The 20,379-nt window shown below is 41.1% G+C and overlaps 1 protein-coding gene across 3 annotated transcripts in view; it reads right to left on the bottom strand.

The window, feature by feature from the left end:
- The window catches only part of LOC106602903 (G protein pathway suppressor 2), a 41,362-nt gene extending 21,461 nt beyond the window's left edge, over positions 1–19,901 (bottom strand). Inside the window, exons 1-8 of one of the 3 annotated variants that reach the window (XM_014195891.3) lie at positions 19,745–19,901; positions 18,694–18,811; positions 8,387–8,496; positions 8,180–8,292; positions 7,760–7,845; positions 7,578–7,657; positions 5,482–5,659; positions 5,081–5,164 (exon numbers count right to left, since the gene is read on the bottom strand). In XM_014195891.3, coding sequence (XP_014051366.1) covers positions 5,081–5,164; positions 5,482–5,659; positions 7,578–7,657; positions 7,760–7,845; positions 8,180–8,292; positions 8,387–8,496; positions 18,694–18,787 — 745 coding nt within the window. In that variant the 5' untranslated portion in view covers positions 18,788–18,811; positions 19,745–19,901. Of the gene's footprint in view, positions 1–5,080; positions 5,165–5,481; positions 5,660–7,577; positions 7,658–7,759; positions 7,846–8,179; positions 8,293–8,386; positions 8,497–18,693; positions 18,812–19,304; positions 19,594–19,638 lie in introns of those variants that run through there. The other 2 variants (XM_014195890.3, XM_014195889.3) reach the window with 2 other exon arrangements.
- Between the last annotated feature and the right edge of the window lie 478 nt (positions 19,902–20,379).

The raw sequence follows: 20,379 nt of genomic DNA, 5'->3' as shown, positions 1-20,379 counted from the left end.
GTCACTCAGCTCTTCCCGTGTGCATGCACAGCCCCCAGTCAGGCAGTGTTGTAGAGCAAGGCAGAAATATATTGCACATTTTCCAGTGTGCATTCGGTTCAGGTCAGGGACATCCAACTATAGTCTCTAGAATACCATAGTAGATAGCCATAGCCTCAGCTCTGGGCCGGCGGGCACGCAGACAGGCTGAGAGAGTACAATGTGTATTCTAATAGGCCTATTTGCCCAACATTGGAATGATATTCTAATACACATTTCCATAACCTACATAATTACATATGCGATGCCTAGCCAGCCATATCATTGTTTGAAACCTGGACGTTTTACATAGCCTACAGCCAAAATCTGATCATAGAAAAAAGCAAAGATTTCCTGATTTGCCATTGAAACCCGCATTTCTTCTTCTACTGTCCAAAGGCAGGAAGGCACAATCCTATTGTTGCATCTTCATTTATTCCCTCTTTGTAAATTTCTACTATTATATCCATCTCTGTCGCATTATAAGAATCGCTGGCATCAGGTGCGCGTTTGAGAAGGGTGTTTTCCCATAATTGCGTTTTGGAATATTCACGTACATGGACGAGACGAGTGAACACATTGCTGCGCTTATGTGAATTATTCATAGTTTATCAACTTTAAGCTAAATATTGTGATCCGTTTCATCAGCCTCATCTTTGTGTTGAATTTTTTTTCTGGCCTATAGTCCCACAACTGTCTGAACGTCTGTTTTGAACCGTCCCAGACATATTTATCGTCCCCGAGATGACAGGACGCCCTTAATTTCGAGCCGAGTCTAGGGCTGTTAGTCTTGGAATTTGAGGTTAAGGTAATTGGCCTGGCCAATGTACACGTCACCAACATAACCGTTGGGGGGAGGATTAGGCATATCAGACTCAAAAGAGAGGTGGCTTTTCTCTGCAACTTTTCTATTATCATTACACTTCGTTATTATTATTCAAGTTATTACCTCGAAATATTAATCTAGTATACAAATTAAGAAATGTCCGAATGGAGAGGAATTCCGCAAAAATATAGATTCAAATTTTGACGCACTAAACCACTCACATCAAGTCCATCGCGTTTTTCCCTCCACTTTTCCAAACAATTTGCATAACGTCACCAATGCTTCTGCGATCATTCTGTGGCAATATTTTGTTCAAAGTAGCTAGAGGACACAGTAACTAGAGAAAATTCATATACTACTGGAAAAATAATACTACTGAAAATATTATGATATAGGCTATGCATCCTGTAGGATGAATCATGAAAAGAGCTTGGCTACGTTTCATTCAGTTGCACCACATTTAATAAGAGAAGAAACGCATAACCTGCACCTGTCGTCATTCCCTGCACATATGCTGACCCTGCAACAAGACATAGAAAACAACAACCTATCTGATTAAAGAGATGAAGTCCAGACAGGCTAGGCCTATTTTAGTAAACTGTATGAATGGACATAAGGAATTAGTGAACTCATACATGCACACCACCCACCTAAAAGGACCCATCAATCGAGCTGCCTGCACCGCATCTCATTCAGACGCATAAGCAAATCACATTTGTCCTTTCCCAAAGACATTAAAAATCAAATCCTTTCTGTGGGATATCAACAACAAAAAATGTCTACATTACAGGACAATGCTAAAACAACGTAGCCCATCATAAATTGAAGAGGAAAGTTAAGGGGGATATAGAGACAGCTGTGATAGGCATGAAGATGAAATTGATAACCATTAGAAAATGTAAAACACATGCATGCAGCCTGTCCATAGCCCAATGATCAGCCTGTCCATAGCCCAATGATCAGCCGTTGATCCATTTTATTGAAGCAATGGGTGGTTATGTTGACACTACATTTTAATTTGAGTGCTTTATTTAAATCTGCGCAACCACTTATTGAGAAAGGTAAACTCCGGAGGATATTTTTTTCCTGTCTTTTAGGGCCGCCTAGATTTACTTTAGCAGGCCTATAACGTATAGCCTAATGCTGTATATAGGCTATACAAATAATGTATTAATAAATCAATTAACTTCTAACTTACACATCTGTCTTCTTCACGGTCCCCTTCCACTGGCCCATCTCATCCCCCTCTCTCTAGCTCTTGAACGAGCAATATAATTTGTAACTTATTTCAAGCAATTTCTAAAACTAATAGGCCTATTCGAGAAGAGAAGCACTGATCAATCGTCTTGCTTGCTGAACGGCTATAAAATAGGCTACAGCGTTGGCAATGAACTGGTGAGAACAAAGTGTATGTAGCCTAGATCTGGTGTGACGTGATCACATTGAATTGATACATTGCTTAACTGATGCATTGCAAACGTTAAAAAAGAAAGTCTGAGAAATTCATTTGTTCATGAATTCACACAATGAACTCAAAGACCTGTCAGAGGCAGTATCTCTGATAACAAATTCTATTGGTCAACAGATTCTTTTCGCATTCAAAAAGACACGAAAATCTAACCCGTTCCGGATAAATAATTGACGGATTGTGGCAGGAAGATATTTCGCAATTCGTGTGAACGGCATCATAAACAAGACGTGCACGTATTTATTTTTTTCTTCCTAATTATTCGGACGAAAATAACAGACTTGGTGAGAAATGGCCTTTAACAAGATTAAATTATGATTGGAGCGTTTGATTTTCATTAGAGATAAAGCCTAGACAGGCTACTTTAACCTGTCTGGGCTATGGGGCAGTATTTTCACGGCCGGATGAAAAACGTACCCAATTTAAACAGGTTACTACTCTGGCCCAGAAACTAGAATATGCATATTATTAGAATTATTATTATTAGATTTGGATAGAAACCACTCTGAAGTTTCTAAAACTGTTTGAATGGTGTCTGAGTATAACAGAACTCATATGGCAGGCAAAAACCTGAGAAAAATCCAAGCAGGAAGTGAAAAGTCAGAGAATTGTAGTTCTTCTTTTGATTCTCTATCGAAACTACAGTGTCTGTGGGGTGACGTTGCACTTCCTAAGGCTTCCATTGGCTGTCTGAAGCCTTCAGAAAGTGGTTTGAGCATTTTCCTGTCACTGGGCAGATAACAGGAGCTCAGTTACTGAGTGGTCTGCCTGGCAACAAAGGGATTGGATATGCGCACGCACGCCGTTCCTTCTTTTTCTTCTTGAATGAATATGCTATTGTCCGGTTGGAATATTATCGCAATTTTACATAAAAAATACCATAATGATTGATTTTAAACAGCGTTTGACATGCTTCTAAGTACAGTAATGGAACATTTTGACTTTTCATCTCTCGTTCCGCACTCGCGTTATGCCTTTGGATAAGTGATCTGTACGCACGAACAAAACTGAGGTATTTGTACATAAATATGGATTATTTCAAACAAAAACAACATTTCTTGTGGAAGTAGCAGTCCTGGGAGTGCATTCTGAAGAAGATCAGCAAAGGTAAGAGAATATTTCGAATATTAATTCTGAGTTTAGTTTGCCCCGGACTTGACGGGTGTCTGAATAGCTCACCGTGATGGCTGAGCCATGTACTCAGAATATTGAAAAATGTGCTTTCTCCGTAAAGCTATTTTAAAATCTGACGCAGCGGTTGCATCCAGGAGTAATCTATCTATAATTCTTCAAATAATTGTTCTATATTTTGTCAACATTTGAGTATTTTTGTAAATTGATGTGCACATTCACCGGACGTTTTGGTGGGAATACATTTTCTGAACGTCACGCGCCAATGTAAAATGCTGTTTTTGGATATAAATATGAACTTTATCGAACAAAACATACATGTATTGTGTAACATAATGTCCTAAGAGTGTCATCTGATGAAGATCGTCAAAGGTTAGTACTTCATTTAGCTGTGTTTTGGGTTTTATTGACACGTCCTTGCTTGGAAAATGGCTGTGTGATTATTTTGGGCTATGTACTCTCCTAACATAATCTATTGTTTTGCTTTCGCTGTAAAGCCTTTTTGAAATCGGACAATGTGGTTAGATTAACGAGAAGTTTATCTTTAAAATGGTGTAAAATAGTTGTATGTTTGAGAAAGTTGAATTATGACATTTTGTTATTATTGAATTTTCCGCCCTGATATTTCACTGGCTGTGTCCCGCAGGTAGCGTCCCACCTAGCCCATAGAAGTTAAGAAACCTTCTGACTGGACATATAGGCCTATAAAGACAAATCAGCGAACTCACACTCGCACAACCCCGTAAAAGGACCTGTCAATCAAAGCAACCAGCTTATGTCAGAAACAAGAGCGAAAAAATGTCATTTTCTTAAAACATATGAAAAAACCTAGGACTACCTTATTCGTTCCGAAAGTAGGCTATAAGATCATGAATTGACAAGGAAAGTATGAAGGGGAGACAACCAGGCAAAACTGACAATCATTAACATAGAAACAAATACACGCAACACAGCCTATTTATCAGAGTTGATTAGTCTATAAATTAAGAGAAGATTACATATCAAATGATACCATGCCAGGTTGGATAGGATTTGCGCACTGTCCATTTGACTCATTAGCACATTATAGGCCTCAGAGCCAGAACAAACTTGTCAACTGCTGTTGAATAATTAATGAATAGTCAGACATATCCAACCTGTTTTTTAAAGACAGATTTATTTATTTACTAATCCACACAAACTATTTTTTTTTTTTTTACTGAAGTGCCATAGCATATAGGCTAGCACTTCTCCACCCCCATGCATCTAGCGGATTAGCTGCTCGAGCATCAAACGACAGTTGGAAAAAGGAGGAGACGTAGACAGACTAAGTGAGCAAATCAAATGCTTATGATCATTAGTAAACACTCCCGCTATTAGGTCAAGTTTATCTACATCAAAAAGTGTATTATAAAGTTAATAAAAATAAATGTAGGCCTATTTAAACGGTTTTGGAGGTTGTTTCATTTTCATGGCGGACATCATCCATAACCATCATGGTTATTCAATTACTGACAAGAGTCCTAGTGCAGTCAGTACACCAAGCCATCCCAGTGCCTTTACGCATAAACCTTCTTAAACATACCGTTCCACAATCACAACAGGGCCTACAACAACATATAGATTTTAGTAGACACAGACACACAGGTGTAAGGTACCTGGCTGAGAGGTAAAGTGGCTGTGCACAGCGTAGCCCTGCTGTTGTTGAGGCAGGTACTGCATGGCTTGGAAGGCTGAGGCACCTGGACACAGAGGGGACATAGCGATTGGTTTATGAATGAAGGACGCACAAACATTAGGGTTCTCATTCTCATAATAACCTCAACATAGTCACCTTGAAAAACATACCTAAAGTTTCAACGCCTGTTCCCAGATCCGTTTGTGCTATCTTGACAACTCCATTGATCATTGTCAAACATGCTTGGCATTACAATGACCATAGGAGTGGGCAAGACAACAGATCTGGGAGCAGGCTACCAGACGAATGATTTGCTTTATCATCTCACATAGACAACACGTCTCTGAAATAACAATTACATAAAAAATTCAAAGCGGTTACCTCTAAGCTGTGAGCTGCTGGCGTAACTAACAGGGACAGACTGGCTGGGGGCGAAGGGAGTGGCGTGCTGTGCCTGGGTGAGCTGGCCGTAGGGGCCATGGGCTGCCTGGCTGGCTGCATACTGCCCATGCTCCAAGCCTCCGGAGCTCATCCCTGGCTGGTTCTGGTAGTGACGCCCCTGTCAAACAACATACAGGACACGTTTTCAAACATTCACTGTACCGTAATTGCATATATTATATAATTATTACATTACATTCAAGCCTGAACTAAATAAATTAATTATAGAACAATTAAGTACAACAACTAGGGCATCTTGTGTCCCCAATGGTCATTCCTCAAGTCACTGAAGTTCTAATTATAATCAACAGGAAGAAGTGCCTGCTGCATACACTGACTAAGGTGCTTGAGGCCAAACCCTAAGAACCCCATTTCTACACTGAACAAAAATATAAAAAGCAACATTTAACAGTTTCAAAGATTTTACTGAGTTACAGGTCATATAAGGAAATCAGTCAATTGAAATACATTCATTAGGCCCTAATCTATGGATTTCACATGACTGGGAATACAGCCATACTGTCCTTGTGGCTATCAAAAACATGGAGTACCGGTATATACAATGTAAACGATAAGAAAAGCTGATATTTCATTTTGAAAACATACACACACTCCTTCACTCAAACGCTCATGCACACATACACGTCGTGGCGATAAGTCTGCCATGAATGGAGTAATGTCACAACGCCTGTGGGCTTCAAGAATGTACATACTGTTAACAGATGTGCTGGGATATCTTTAAAAAAAAGTAGGGGCGTGGATCAGAAAACCAGTCATTATCTAGCGTGACCACTATTTGTCTCATGCGGCGCAGCACATCTCCTTTGCATAGAGTTGATCAGGCTGTTGATTGTGGCCTGTGGAATGTTGTGCCCCTCTTCTTCAATGGCAGTGCGAAGTTACTGGATATTGGCGGGAACTGGAACCCACTGTCATACGTCGGTACAGAGCATCCCAAACATGCTCAATGTGTGACATGTCTGGTTAGTATGCAGGCCACGTTAGAACTGGGACATTTTCAGCTTCCAGGAGTGTGTACAGATCCTTGCGACATGGGGCTATGCATTTTCATGCTTAAACTTCAGTTGATAGCAGGGCATGAACGGCACGGCAATGGGCCTCAGGATCTTGTCACGGTATCTCTGTGCATTCAAATTGCCATTGATAAAATGCAATTGTGTTCGTTGTTAGAAGTTTATGCCTGCCCATTCCATAACACCACCTCCACCATGGGGCACTCTGTTTACAATGTTGACATCAGGAAAGCGCTCGCCCACACGACACCATACATATTGTCTGCCATCTGCCCGGTACAGTTAAATGCGGGATTCATCCATGAAGAGCACACTTCTCCAGCATGCCAGTGGACATCGAAAGTGGGCATTTGCCCACTGAAGTCGGTTACAACACCGAACTGCAGTCAGGCCAAGACCCTGGTAAGGATGTCAAGCTCGCAGATGAGCTATCCTGAAACAGTTTATGACAGTTTGTGCAGAAGTTCTTTGTTTGTGCAAACCCAGTTTCATCAGCTGTCCGGGTGGCTGGTCTCAGATGATCCCACAGGTGAAGAAGGCAGATGTGGAGGTCCTGGGCTGGCGTGGTTACACGTGGTCTGCCAAATTCTCAAAAACGATGTTGGAGGCGGCTTATGGAAGATAAATTAATATAAAATTCTCTGGCAACAGCTCTGGTGGACATTCCTGCAGTCAGCATGCCAATTGCACGCTCCCTCAACTTGAGACATCTGTGACATTGTGTTTTGTAACAAAACCTTTAATTGTACCCAGCACAAGGTGCACCTGTGTAATGATAATCCTTTTCAATCAGCTTCTTAATATGTCACATCTGTCAGGTGGATGGATTATTTTGGCAAAGGAGAAACACTCACTAACAGGGAAGTAAACACATTTCTGCACAAAATAGAGAGAAATATGCTTTTTGTGCGTATGGAACATTTCTGAGATCTTTTATTTCAGGTCATGAAACATGGGACCAACACTTTACATGCGTTTATATTAAGAAGTCCGCTCACTCACCGGAAGGACAGGGGACTGGAACAGCTGTTTACTGCGTTCTCCTAGCAGAGCAGCAGAGCGGCCGTGACTCACTTGACCCGCTGATCATTGATATAGAGAGGAAGGAGACAGAGAGAAAGATAATACACAGTTTGTGTGTATTAACAATCAAACTTATGCTACATGAAATCAATGTGAATTACCTTGCATGCTGAGCAGGTGTTGTCCTGAGTGGGAGTGGATAGCCATGCTGGGCTGGTACGTAGAAGATGTCAGGGTTGTCATATCACTACAGGAAAACAATCATGTCCATGGTCACACACTAGCAGTCAGTCGTAACAATGTGTGTGTATGGTAACAATGTTAATGCTAATCTATCAGCAAATAGGACTGAATCTCACATCAAAAGCCAATAACATAAGTAGGTTGCTTGGGAATGTTTGGATGTGTTAACCTGGTGGGCCCAGATATGTATGCGCTGTCTGTATGATGTCAACAACAACAACAACAACCACCATAGATGTGGTCAAGACAGCACATACAGATCTGGGACCACAAGGCTAAGGACAAGTGATTTTGTAAGACCTCCAGAAAGTTCTTTCAAGAGCCGGTAGAGCCTTTACCTCTGTTCTTTCCTCCGTCTCTTCTCCTCCTCATGGAGCACTTTCTTCAACTGGAGGAAGAGCTGGTGTTTCTCCTCTTGTAGCCCCTGTAGCTTCTCCCCCATCTTCATGATCTAAGGCAGAGAGAGGGGGACAAACAAAGAGGAGTTGAATAAGAGAAATAGAAAGAGGCAGGCACTGGTCAATGTAAAAATCTCAATAACACACCTGCTCTTTTGTCTCATCTAAAGACATTCTCTCCTCCACCTCTTTCTTCCTCTTCCTTTCTTCCTCCTCCTTCTGCTTCTGCTCCATCATTTTGTCTACTTCTTCTTCCTCTGTGGCACAAGGTTGGATGAGGGTGTTTACAGGACAGGAGTTGGAATCAATGACCACGTTCACATGCACACCAATATCCTGTTATTATTCGGGATACTCAAGTATTTTGTTTTTGAGTTGGCGCATATAAACCTCATATCCCGTTTACAAAAGCTTGTATCCCAGTTATGAGAAACCCGGATAAGATGCCTGGTATATGCTAATCTAAGACAGGATACTGTGGCATGTAAACATCTTAGCCCGTTTACTGTTGTTTTTTCTGTCTGTGCAGGCTTAGTTTTGCATATCATGGGTGTTGTGTGATGTTTTAATCGGACTGCCAAACAAATCACTTCAAAAAGTAGCATACCTGCGCCGTTCGATCCACCATATTTACTTAGCCTATTATAATTAATTTACTATAATTTACTACTGGCTACTTTCACCCCTAATTTAGACAATTCTAATTCTGTTTATAATTCCCGAAATCTGGTAGGCCATATTATAATTTCAGAAATTTGGTAGGCCATTTGTTTGTCATAACTTTTTGCCCCAGAAGACTAAATGAAAGTAGTGCGCACCAGAATAATGTCTTACATTGACAGAATGAATGAATTAGTAATCTAGTTAACACCAGTAAAGTTGTCTGTTTCGTTTAGGGACCAGGGAGAAAACACAATAACTCTAAAACAGTAGAAAGATTGGTCCTGTGTGAAATCAAATCAAATTTTAGTCACATGCGCAGAATACAACAGTGAAATGCTTACTTACGAGCCCCTAACCAACAATGCTGTTTAAAAAAAATACGGATAAGAAATAAAAGTAACAAGTAATTAAAGATCAGCGGTAAAATAACAATAGCGAGACTATATACAGGAGGGTACCGATACAGAGTCAATGTGCGGGGGCACCGGTTAGTTGAGGTAATATGTAAATGTAGGTAGAGTTATTAAAGTGACTATGCAAAGATAAACAGAGTAGCAGCGGCGTAAAAGAGGGGGGGCAATCAAATAGTCTGAGTAGGCGTTTGATTAGGTGTTCAGGAGTCTTAAGGCTTGGGGTAGAGGCTGTTTAGAAGCCTCTTGGACCTAGACTTGGCGCTCAGGTACCGGTTGCCGTGCAGTAGTAGAGAGAACAGTCTATGACTAGGGTGGCTGGAGTCTTAAGATTTTTTAGGGCCTTCCTCTGACACCGCCTGGTATAGAGGTCCTGGATGGCAGGAAGCTTGGCCCCAGTGATGTACTGGGCCGTACGTACTACCCTCTGTAGTGCCTTGCGGTCGGAGGCCGAGCAGTTGCCATACCAGGCAGTGGTGCAACCAGTCAGGATGTTCTCGATAGTGCAGCTGTAGAACATTGAGGATCTGAGGAACCATGCCAAATATTTTCAGTCTTCTGAGGGGGAATAGGTTTTGTCATGCCCTCTTCACAACTGTCTTGGTGTGCTTGGGCCATGTTAGTTTGTTGGTGATGTGGACACCCAAGGAACTTGAAGCTCTCAACCTGCTCCACTGCAGCCCCGTCGATGAGAATGAGGGAGTGCTCAATCCTATTTTTCCTGTAGTCCACAATCATCTCCTTTGTCTTGATCACGTTGAGGGAGAGACTGTTGTCCTGGCACCAAATTGCCAGGTCTGTGACCTCCTCCCTATAGGCGGTCTCGTCGTTGATCAGGCCTACCACTGTTGTGTCGTCTGCAAACTTAATGATGGTGTTGGGAGTCGTGCATGGCAGTGCAGTCATGAGTGAACAGGGAGTACAGGAGAGGACTGAGCACGCACCCCTGAGGGGCCCCTGTGTTACCTACCCTTACCACCTGGGGGCGTTCTGTCAGGAAGTCCAGGATCCAGTTGCAGAGGGAGGTGTTAAGTCCCAGGGTCCTTAGCGTATTGATGAACTTTGAGCGCACTACGTTGTTGAACTCTGAGCTGTTGTCAATGAATAGCATTCTCACATAGGTGTTCCTTTTCTCCAGGTGGGAAAGGGCAGTGTGGAGTGCAATAGAGATAGTATCATCTGTGGATCTGTTGCAGCAGTATGCAAATTGGAGTGGGTCTAGGGTTTCTGGGATAATGGTGTTGACGTGAGCCATGACCAGCCTTTCAAAGCCTTGTGAATGTTGACCTGTTTAAAGGTCTTACTCACATCGGCTGCGGCGAGCGTGATCACAGTTTTCCAGAACAGCTGGTGCTCTCATGCACGTTTCAGTGTTATTTGCCTCGAAGTAAGCATAGAAGTAGTTTAGCTCGTCTGGTAGGCTCGTGTCACTGGGCAGCTCTTGGCTGTGCTTCCCTTTATAGTCTAATGGTTTGCAAGCCCTGCCACATTCGACGAGCGTCAGAGCCGGTGTAGTACGATTCGATTTTAGTCCTGTATTGACACTTTGCCTGTTTGATGATTAGTCGGAGGGCATAGCGGGATTTCTTATAAACTTCCGGGTTAGAGTCCCACTCCTTGAAAGCGGCAGCTCTAGCCTTTAGCTCAGTGCGGATGTTGCCTGTAATCCATGGCTTCTGGTTGGGGTAGGTACGTACGGTCACTGTGGTGACGACGTCATCGATGCGCTTATTGATGAAGCCATTGACTGATATGGTGTACTCCTCAATGACATCAGAGGAATCCCGGAACATATTCCTGTCTGTGCTAGCAAAACAGTCCTGTAGCTTAGCATCTGCTTCGTCCGACCGCTTATTGATCTAGTCACTGGTGCTTCCTGCTTTAATTTTTGCTTGTAAGCAGGAATCAGAAGGATAGAATTATTGTCAGATTTGCCAAATGGAGGGCGAGAGAGAGCTTTGTACGCGTCTGTGTGTGTGGAGTAAAGGTGGTCCAGAGTTTTTTTTCCCCCTCTGGTTGCACATTAAACATGCTAATAGAAATTTGGTAAAATGGATTTAAGTTTCCCTGCATTAAAGTCTGCAGCTACTAGGAGCGCCGCCTCTGGTTGAGCGTTTTCTTGTTTTCTTATTGCGTAATACAGCTCATTCCATGCTGTCTTAGTGCCAGCCTCTGACTGTGGTAGTATGTAAACAGCTATGAAAAATACAGATACTCTCTAGGTATGTAGTGTGGTCTACAGTTTATCATGAGATACTCTACCTCATGCGAGCAATAGCTCAAGACTTCCTTAGATATCGTGCACCAGCTGTTATTTACAAAAATACATAGTCCTCCGCCCCTTGTCTTACCAGACGCCGCTGTTCTACAGACGCCGCTGTTCTATCCTGACGGTGCAGCGTATAACCAGCGTATAACCAGCGTACAACCAGTATGTTGATGGTGTCGATAAGATATTACAGTTTTGAATGTCCCATTGGTAGTTTAATCTTCCGCGTAGGTCTTATATTTTATTGTCCAAAGATTGCACGTTAGCTAACAGAATGGAAAGAAGTGGGGGTTTATTCGATCGTCTACGAATTCTCAGAAGGCAGCCTGCCCTCCAGACCATTTTTCTTAGCCTCCTCTTCACGCAAATTACGGGGATCTGGGCCTGTTCCCGAGAAAGCAGTATATCGTTAGCGTCGGCCTCGTTAAAGGAAAAAAATGGATTCTATCAGTCCGTTGTGAGTAATTGCTGTCCTGATGTCCAGAAGTTATTTTTGGTCATGAGAGACGAGACTGTAGCGGCAACATTGACTGTAGGCAAACAAACAAAAACACAATCGGTTGGGGGCACATAAAACATCTGCCTTCTTCTCCAGCGCCATTTTACCAAATGTCTAGTGTCATCAGTTTGACGGGTTTTAAGGAAATGAAAAGCTGAGAAAATGACAACACTTTTCTGATAAGACTTCAGTTCCTCATGGGTGCATATTTTATGTGGCTGAAATACTGCATGCTTGCATAACAGTGTCAAAGACAACACATACAGTGAGGGAAAAAAGTATTTGATCCCCTGCTGATTTTGTACATTTGCCCACTGACAAAGAAATGATCAGTCTATAATTTTAACGGTAGGTTTATTTGAACAGAGACAGAATAACAACAAAAAAATCCTGAAAAACGCATGTCAAAAATGTTATAAATTTATTTGCATTTTAATGAGGTAAATAAGTATTTGATCCCCTCTCAATCAGAAAGATTTCTGGCACCCAGGTGTCTTTTATACAGGTAATGAGCTGAGATTAGGAGCACACTCTTAACCTCTATGGGCTAGGTGGGACGTCCCACCTACTCAACAGCCAGTGTAATCCCGTGGCGCAATATTCAAATACCTCAAAAATGCAAAAACTTCCATTTTTCAAACATATGACTATTTTACACCATTTTAAAGACAAGACTCTCGTTAATCTAACCACACTGTCCGATTTCAAAAAGGCTTTACAACGAAAGCAAAACATTAGATTATGTCAGCAGAGTACCCAGCCAGAAATAATCAGACACCCATTTTTCAAGCTAGCATATAATGTCACATAAACCCAAACCACAGCTAAATGCAGCACTAACCTTTGATGATCTTCATCAGATGACAACCCTAGGACATTATGTTATACAATACATGCATGTTTTGTTCAATCAAGTTCATATTTATATCAAAAACCAGCGTTTTACATTAGCATGTGACTAGCATGTGACTAGCATTCCCACCGAACACTGCCGGTGAATTTACTAAATTACTCACGATAAACGTTCACAAAAAACATAACAATTATTTTAAGAATTATAGATACAGAACTCCTCTATGCACTCGATATGTCCGATTTTAAAATAGCTTTTCGGTGAAAGCACATTTTGCAATATTCTAAGTAGATAGCCCGGCATCACAGGGCTAGCTATTTAGACACCCAGCAAGTTTAGCACTCACCAAAGTCAGATTTACTATAAGAAAAATGTTATTACCTTTGCTGTTCTTCGTCAGAATGCACTCCCAGGACTTCTACTTCAATAACAAATGTTGGTTTGGTCCCAAATAATCCATTGTTATATCCAAATAGCGGCGTTTTGTTCGTGCGTTCAAGACACTATCCGAAAGGGTAAATAAGGGTGACGAGCATGGTGCATTTCGTGACAAAAAAATTCTAAATATTCCATTACTGTACTTCGAAGCATGTCAACCGCTGTTTAAAATCAATTTTTATGCAATTTTTCTCGTAAAAAAGCGATAATATTCCGACCGGGAAATCGTTTTTTATTACAAAGAGAGTGAAAGTAAAAGCATGCTATCCCCTCATGCACGAGCCTCAGTCTAATGGCCCTCTGATAGAGCAATTGCCAAACGCGCTAATGTGTTTCAGCCTGGGGATGGAATTACATCGTTCAGCTTTTTCCAGCCTTCTGAGAGCCCATGGGAGCCGTAGGAAGTGTCACGTCATGCCAGAGATCCCCTGTATTTGTTAGAGATGATCAAGGAGGGCAAGAAATGGTCAGACAGGCCACTTCCTGTAAGGAATCTTCTCAGGTTTTGGCCTGCCAAATGAGTTCTGTTATACTCACAGACACCATTCAAACAGTTTTAGAAACTTTAGGGTGTTTTCTATCCAAAGCCAATAATTATATGCATATTCTAGTTACTGGGCAGGAGTAGTAACCAGATTAAATCGGGTACGTTTTTTATCCAGCCGTGCAAATACTGCCCCCTAGCCCCAACAGGTTAAAGGGAGTGCTCCTAATCGCAGCTTGTTACCTGTATAAAAGACACCTGTCCACAGAAGCAATCAGATTCCAAACTCTCCACCATGGCCAAGACCAAAGAGCTCTCCAAGGATGTCAGGGACAGGATTGTAGACCTACACAAGGCTGGAATGGGCTACAAGACCATCGCCAAGCAGCTTGGTGAGAAGGTGACAACAGTTGGTGCGATTATTCGCAAATGGAAGAAACACAAAATAACTGTCAATCTCCCTCGGCCTGGGGCTCCATGCAAGATCTCACCTCGTGGAGTTGCAATGACCATGAGAACGTTGAGGAATCAGCCCAGAACTACACGGGAGGATCTTGTCAATGATCTCAAGGCAGCTGGGACCATAGTCACCAAGAAAACAATTGGTAACACACTACGCCGTGAAGGACTGAAATCCTGCAGCGCCCGCAAGGTCCCCCTGCTCAAGAAAGCACATATACATGCCCGTACTAAGTAGAGGTCAACCGATTAATCGTTCAAGTTTTCATAACAATCGGTATTTTTGGCCACCGATTTGCCGAATGTATTTGTATTTATTTTTTAACTAGGCAAGTCAGTTAAGAACACATTCTTATTTTCAATGCTGGGCTAACTGCCTTGTTCAGGGGCAGAACGACAGATTTTTACCTTGTCAGCTTGGGGATTCAATCTTGCAACCTTACGGTTAACTAGTCCAACGCTCTAACCACCTGCTTTACATTGCACTCCACGAGGAGCCTGCCTGTTACGCGAATGCAGTAAGAAGCCAAGGTAAGTTGCTAGCTAGCATTAAACTTATCTTATAAAAAACTATCAATCAATCAATCATAATCACCAGGTAACTACACATGGTTGATGATATTACTAGTTTATCTAGCCTGTCCTGCGTTGCATATAATCGATGTGGTGCGCATTCGCAAAAAAGGACTGTCGTTGCTCCAACATGTACCTAACCATAAACATCAATGCTTTTCTTAAAATCAATACACAAGTATATATTTTTAAACTTGCATATTTAGTTAATATTGCCTGCTACCATGAATTTCTTTTAACTAGGGAAAATGTGTCACCTCTGCAACAGAGTCAGGGTATATGCAGCAGTTTTGGCCGCCTGGCTCGTTGCGAACTGTGTGAATACTATTTCTTCCTAACAAAGACAGCCAACTTCGCCAAACGGGGGATGATTAAACAAAAGCGCATTTGCGAGAAAAGCACAATCGTTGCACGACTGTACCTAACCATAAACATCAATTCCTTTCTTCAAATCAATACACAGAAGTATATATTTTTAAACCTGCATATTTAGCTAAAAGAAATCCAGGTTAGCAGGCAATATTAACCAGGTGAAATTGTGTCAGTTCTCTTGCGTTCATTGCACGCAGAGTCAGGGTATATGAACTAATTTGCCAGAATTTTACATAATTACGAAATAACATTGAAGGTTGTGCAATGTAACAGCAATATTTAGACTTAGGGATGCCACCCGTTAGATAAAATACGGAACGGTTCCGTATTTCACTGAAAAAAATAAACTTTTTGTTTTCGAGATGATAGTTTCCGGATTCGACCATATTAATGACCTAAGGCTCGTATTTCTGTGTGTTTATTATATTATAATTACATGGCACATATTGCACTTTTACTTTTTTCTCCAACACTGTTTTTTGCATTATTTAAACCAAATTGAACATGTTTTATTATTTATTTGAGGATAAATTGATAATATAATACATAAATACTAAGTTAAAATAAGTGTTCATTCAGTATTGTTGTAATTGTCATTATTACAAATACATTAAAAAAATATATATATACATATACAATATCGGCCGATTAATCGGCAGAGGCTTTTTTTGGTCCTCCAATAATTGGCGTTGAAAAATCATAATCGGTCGACCTCTAGTCTGAAGTTTGCCAATGAACATCTGAATGATTCAGAGGACAACTGGGTGAAAGTGTTGTGGTCAGATGAGACCAAAATGGAGCTCTTTGGCATCAACTCAACTCACCGTGTTTGGAGGAGGAGGAATGCTGCCTATGACCCCAAGAACACCATCCCCACCGTCAAACATGGAGGTGGAAACATTATGCTTTGGGGGTGTTTTTCTCCTAAGGGGACAGGACAATTTCACCGCATCAAAGGGACGATGGACGGGGCCATGTACCGTCAAATCTTGGGTGAGAACCTCCTTCCCTCAGCCAGGGCATTGAAAATGGGTCGTGGATGGGTATTCCAGCATGACAATGACCCAAAACACACGGCCAAGGCAACAAAGGAGTGGCTCAAGAAGAAGCACATTAAGGTCCCGGAGTGGCCTAGCCAGTCTCCAGACCTTAATCCCATAGAAAATCTGTGGAGGGAGCTGAAGGTTTGAATTGCCAAACGTCAGCCTCGAAACCTTAATGACTTGGAGAAGATCTGCAAAGAGTGGGACAAAATCCCTCCTGAGATGTGTGCAAACCTGGTGGCCAACTACAAGAAACATCTGACCTCTGTGATTGCCAACAAGGGTTTTGCCACCAAGTACTAAGTCATGTTTTGCAGAGGGGTCAAATACTTATTTCCCTCATTAAAATGCAAATCAATTTATAACATTTTTGACATGCGTTTTTCTGGATTTGTTTGTTGTTATTCTGTCTCTCACTGTTCAAATAAACCTACCATTGAAATTATAGACTGATCATTTCTTTGTCAGTGGGCAAACGTACAAAATCAGCAGGGGATCAAGTACTTTTTTCCCTCACTGTAACACATGTATTCACATTTTATCAAGAGATGCAGAAAGAAATCATATTACTCCACTCCTTGTCCCAAGACAAAATTCACATTGCTCTATTGCCCTAAGCTATGTTTAAACTGTTGTGGTCCATGTTGCTGTTATCTAGACTTGGCTCTCCTATTCTTACCACTTTGCCCATTCATATTCAAGGTTAGAACTACCTTTCTAGGGGTTCTGATGCCTCTAGCCTTGATATGCATTTGATAACACATCTACAGTATTTCACTTTTTAACCTCACTAGGGTAGGGAGCAATATTTTCACCTCCGGATGAAAAGCGTGCCCAAGGTAAACTGCCTGCTACTCAGGCCCAGAAGCTAGGATATGCATATAATTGGTAGATTTGGATAGAAAACTCTAAAGTTTCCAAAACTGTTAAATAATGTCTGTGAGTATAACAGAACTGATATGGCAGGCGAAAACCTGAGGAAAATCCATCCAGGAAGTGCCATTATTTTGAAATGGCTGTTTTTCCAATGAAAGCCTATCCACCAATTAAAGGGATAGGACGAAGATTCCGTTCCCTATGGCTTCCACTTGTTGTTAACAGTCTTTAGACATTGTTTCAGGCTTTTATTCTGAAAAATAGGGCAGAATGACCACCTTGAGTGAGTGCATAGTGGGATGACCCTAGAGCTGTTTTCTGCGCACGACCGAGAGCGCGCCTTCCTTGTTTTTCTTTTATATTGTCCGGTTTAAATATTATCAATTATTTAGGCTAAAAACAACCTGAGGATTGATTATAAACATCGTTTGACATGTTTCTACGAACTTTACGGATACTATTTGGAATTTTCGTCTGCCTGTTGTGACTGCATTTGAGCCATTGGATTACTGAACAAAACGCGCCAACAAAATGGAGGTTTTGGATATAAAGAGGGTCTTTATCGAACAAAACAAACATTTGTGTAACTGGGAGTCTTGTGAGTGTAACCATACGAAGATCAAAGGTAAGTGATTCATTTTATTGCTATTTCTGACTTTCATGACTAATCTACTTGGCTGGTAACTAACTGTATGTAATGTTTTGTGTGATGGGCGCTGTCCTCAGATAATCGCATGGTTTGCTTTCGCCGTAAAGCCTTTTTGAAATCTGACACGGCAGCTGGATTAACAACAAGTTAAGCTTTATTTTGATGTATTACACTTGTGATTTCATGAAAGTTAAATATTTATAGTAATTTAATTTGAATTTGGTGCTCTGGAATTTCACCGGATGATTGAATAAAGATGTTCAAAAGAGGACATGTATTATATCTTTGTACTCCCTGATGAAGGCCATGCAGCCAAAACGCATCAGAGTTTTTAAACTGTTTCCATTGAACATGCCATACAAATAAAGGCATTTTAATTAATTATATTAAAAGAGTACCTTGGTCCTCTTTTCTTTTTGATTACCAATTTACCACTTTTACAAAAGAGCACCTTCTGTCTACCAAAATCTACTATTGTGTACCTTAGCAGCACTTCCCTTCCTTTTTATATATAAAAATGTTTTATTAAAAGTTTGTTGTATAATTTCACTGAAAGAAATGCATCAATCTGCAGGTGTTAATATTATGCTACATGTGAGAGGTTATATGACTACAGTCAGCGTCCATATCGCAGTTACTATTCCATTTAACCCATATGAACCTAAGTTAGGAATATTTTGTTTATTCATGAGAATAGGGATACTCAGGATATCAAATGTAAACAGCTAATCCCGAATTCGACCTTAAGCAGGATATGAGCCACTATCCGGAAAACTGTGTGCATGTAAACATGGTCAGTGTGTTACCTGTAACTTTGTTTGAGTTTGCAAACTCCCAGTGTCATTGGGTAGAGTGTTCTTTCTTACCTTGTCTCTTGCGGTCTCGCTCCTGCATGATGTGCTTGTGCAGGGCGCGTGCCATGGCATTGGACAGTTTGGGCCTCTCTAATAGAGCAGGCATAATGGTAGGGATTGGTGGGGCCAGCTAAGAACAGACAGACACAGGAAGAAAGTGAGCCCACGAATCATCACTGACATTGCTAACATATGTTTACATCTATTTGCCTACCACAGTCCTTCATTAATCAAACAATACATGACTCAATCAGGCTGTTATATATTCCCTAATAAGTAGATCACAACACCATAAATGTAAATCTAAACTATAATAATATATTAAACTAGCAAACGAGCTATGTCTGAAGCCAGCTACAATATGACTGACTTGCTGAAATGTCAGCAGCAGACTCTAGCTACTGTACTTAAATATGGTAGCCTATGTCGAGGATGTGATCATGATTTTGTGATTCGACAGTTTTGTGGCAACGTTATACAATAAAAATGCGTAATATTACAAAATCATGTTCACATCCTTGACATAGGCTACCATATTTAATAATAATAATAACAACAACAAACTAACACTATAATCAAGAATAAACTATAGGCTAAATTGTATTACTAAGTGGCTAACAAACCGGTAACATAGCTAGCCAAGTTAGCAGCTAGCTTTTAACGACGACTTGCTTGTTGACTAATTGCACGATGGTAATCTCACACGAGCAGTTTAGCATTAACTAGCTAACGTGAACTTGGTGACTTTTGGAAATCAATCTGACTACTTTGAAATCACACACGGGAAGCCTGACTCTATAGCGAGCTAACGTTAGCTAGATAGCAACGCTATCTAAAAACATCAAGAATGTACAGTTTGGCAAGCGAACGTTGTGGCTAGCTAAACTACACATCCTCGCATATCTAGCTAGCGAACAGTCTTGCAATACTATTGCGTAGAATCCTTTCAAAACGCACTTTTATCCGTGCCAGAAAATATGTCTTTGTTAGTCTGGTTTGCAGATAAAATATTATAAAAGCCCAACGTTGACACTACAGCTGATACTGTTGAGTGTGACGTTACCGAGTTTCTGAATGTTGCCAAAATCAACAGCAACAAAAAAGCTGTGGGAATTTGACACTTTATGCATTAACGACAGCCAGAAGAAGAAATAATAATTATTCTTCTTCGGTGGAGTTTAACGGCTGTTGGCATCCAATTTGTTGCGTTACTGCCCCCAACTGAGCTATAGTATAAATCCGTTACACTTTGTGATACAAAATGGGTCAAATTCAATACAATTTTTTTCTTCATTATCCTACTAACCCTACACTCATTAAAACCCACCACGTTATTCCACTACTGTAAAACCCTATCTGATCCTACCCCGGGCCAATGACCTGAGAGGTCGGGACACTACCACTCAACACACCCTGTAACTCTTCTTTAGTCAAATCTCGTATCCTCAATTACTTCTCTGCAGATGCCACCACAACATCCATTTTCTGTGATTTACGTTAAATCTCAGCAGTACTGTTGATAACCATTGCTATGAACGCTAAGAAGCCAACCTTACTAAAACATATATCACTCATTGGCCTATCCATCTGTCCTGGCGCAGATCTACTATTCACACAGATCCTCTCAGAATCCCTCACCCTTGATCCACCTTCCTCTACTTTCTTCACTGCGTCAGAATACAACATTTTCTGCACTAC

The sequence above is a fragment of the Salmo salar genome, chromosome 04 (assembly GCF_965601325.2).
Source record: "Salmo salar chromosome 04, fSalSal1, whole genome shotgun sequence".
Taxonomy (NCBI): Eukaryota; Metazoa; Chordata; class Actinopteri; order Salmoniformes; family Salmonidae; genus Salmo; species Salmo salar.
Note: the sequence above shows the minus strand (reverse complement) of the source record. Positions and strands in the feature narration are given on the sequence as shown.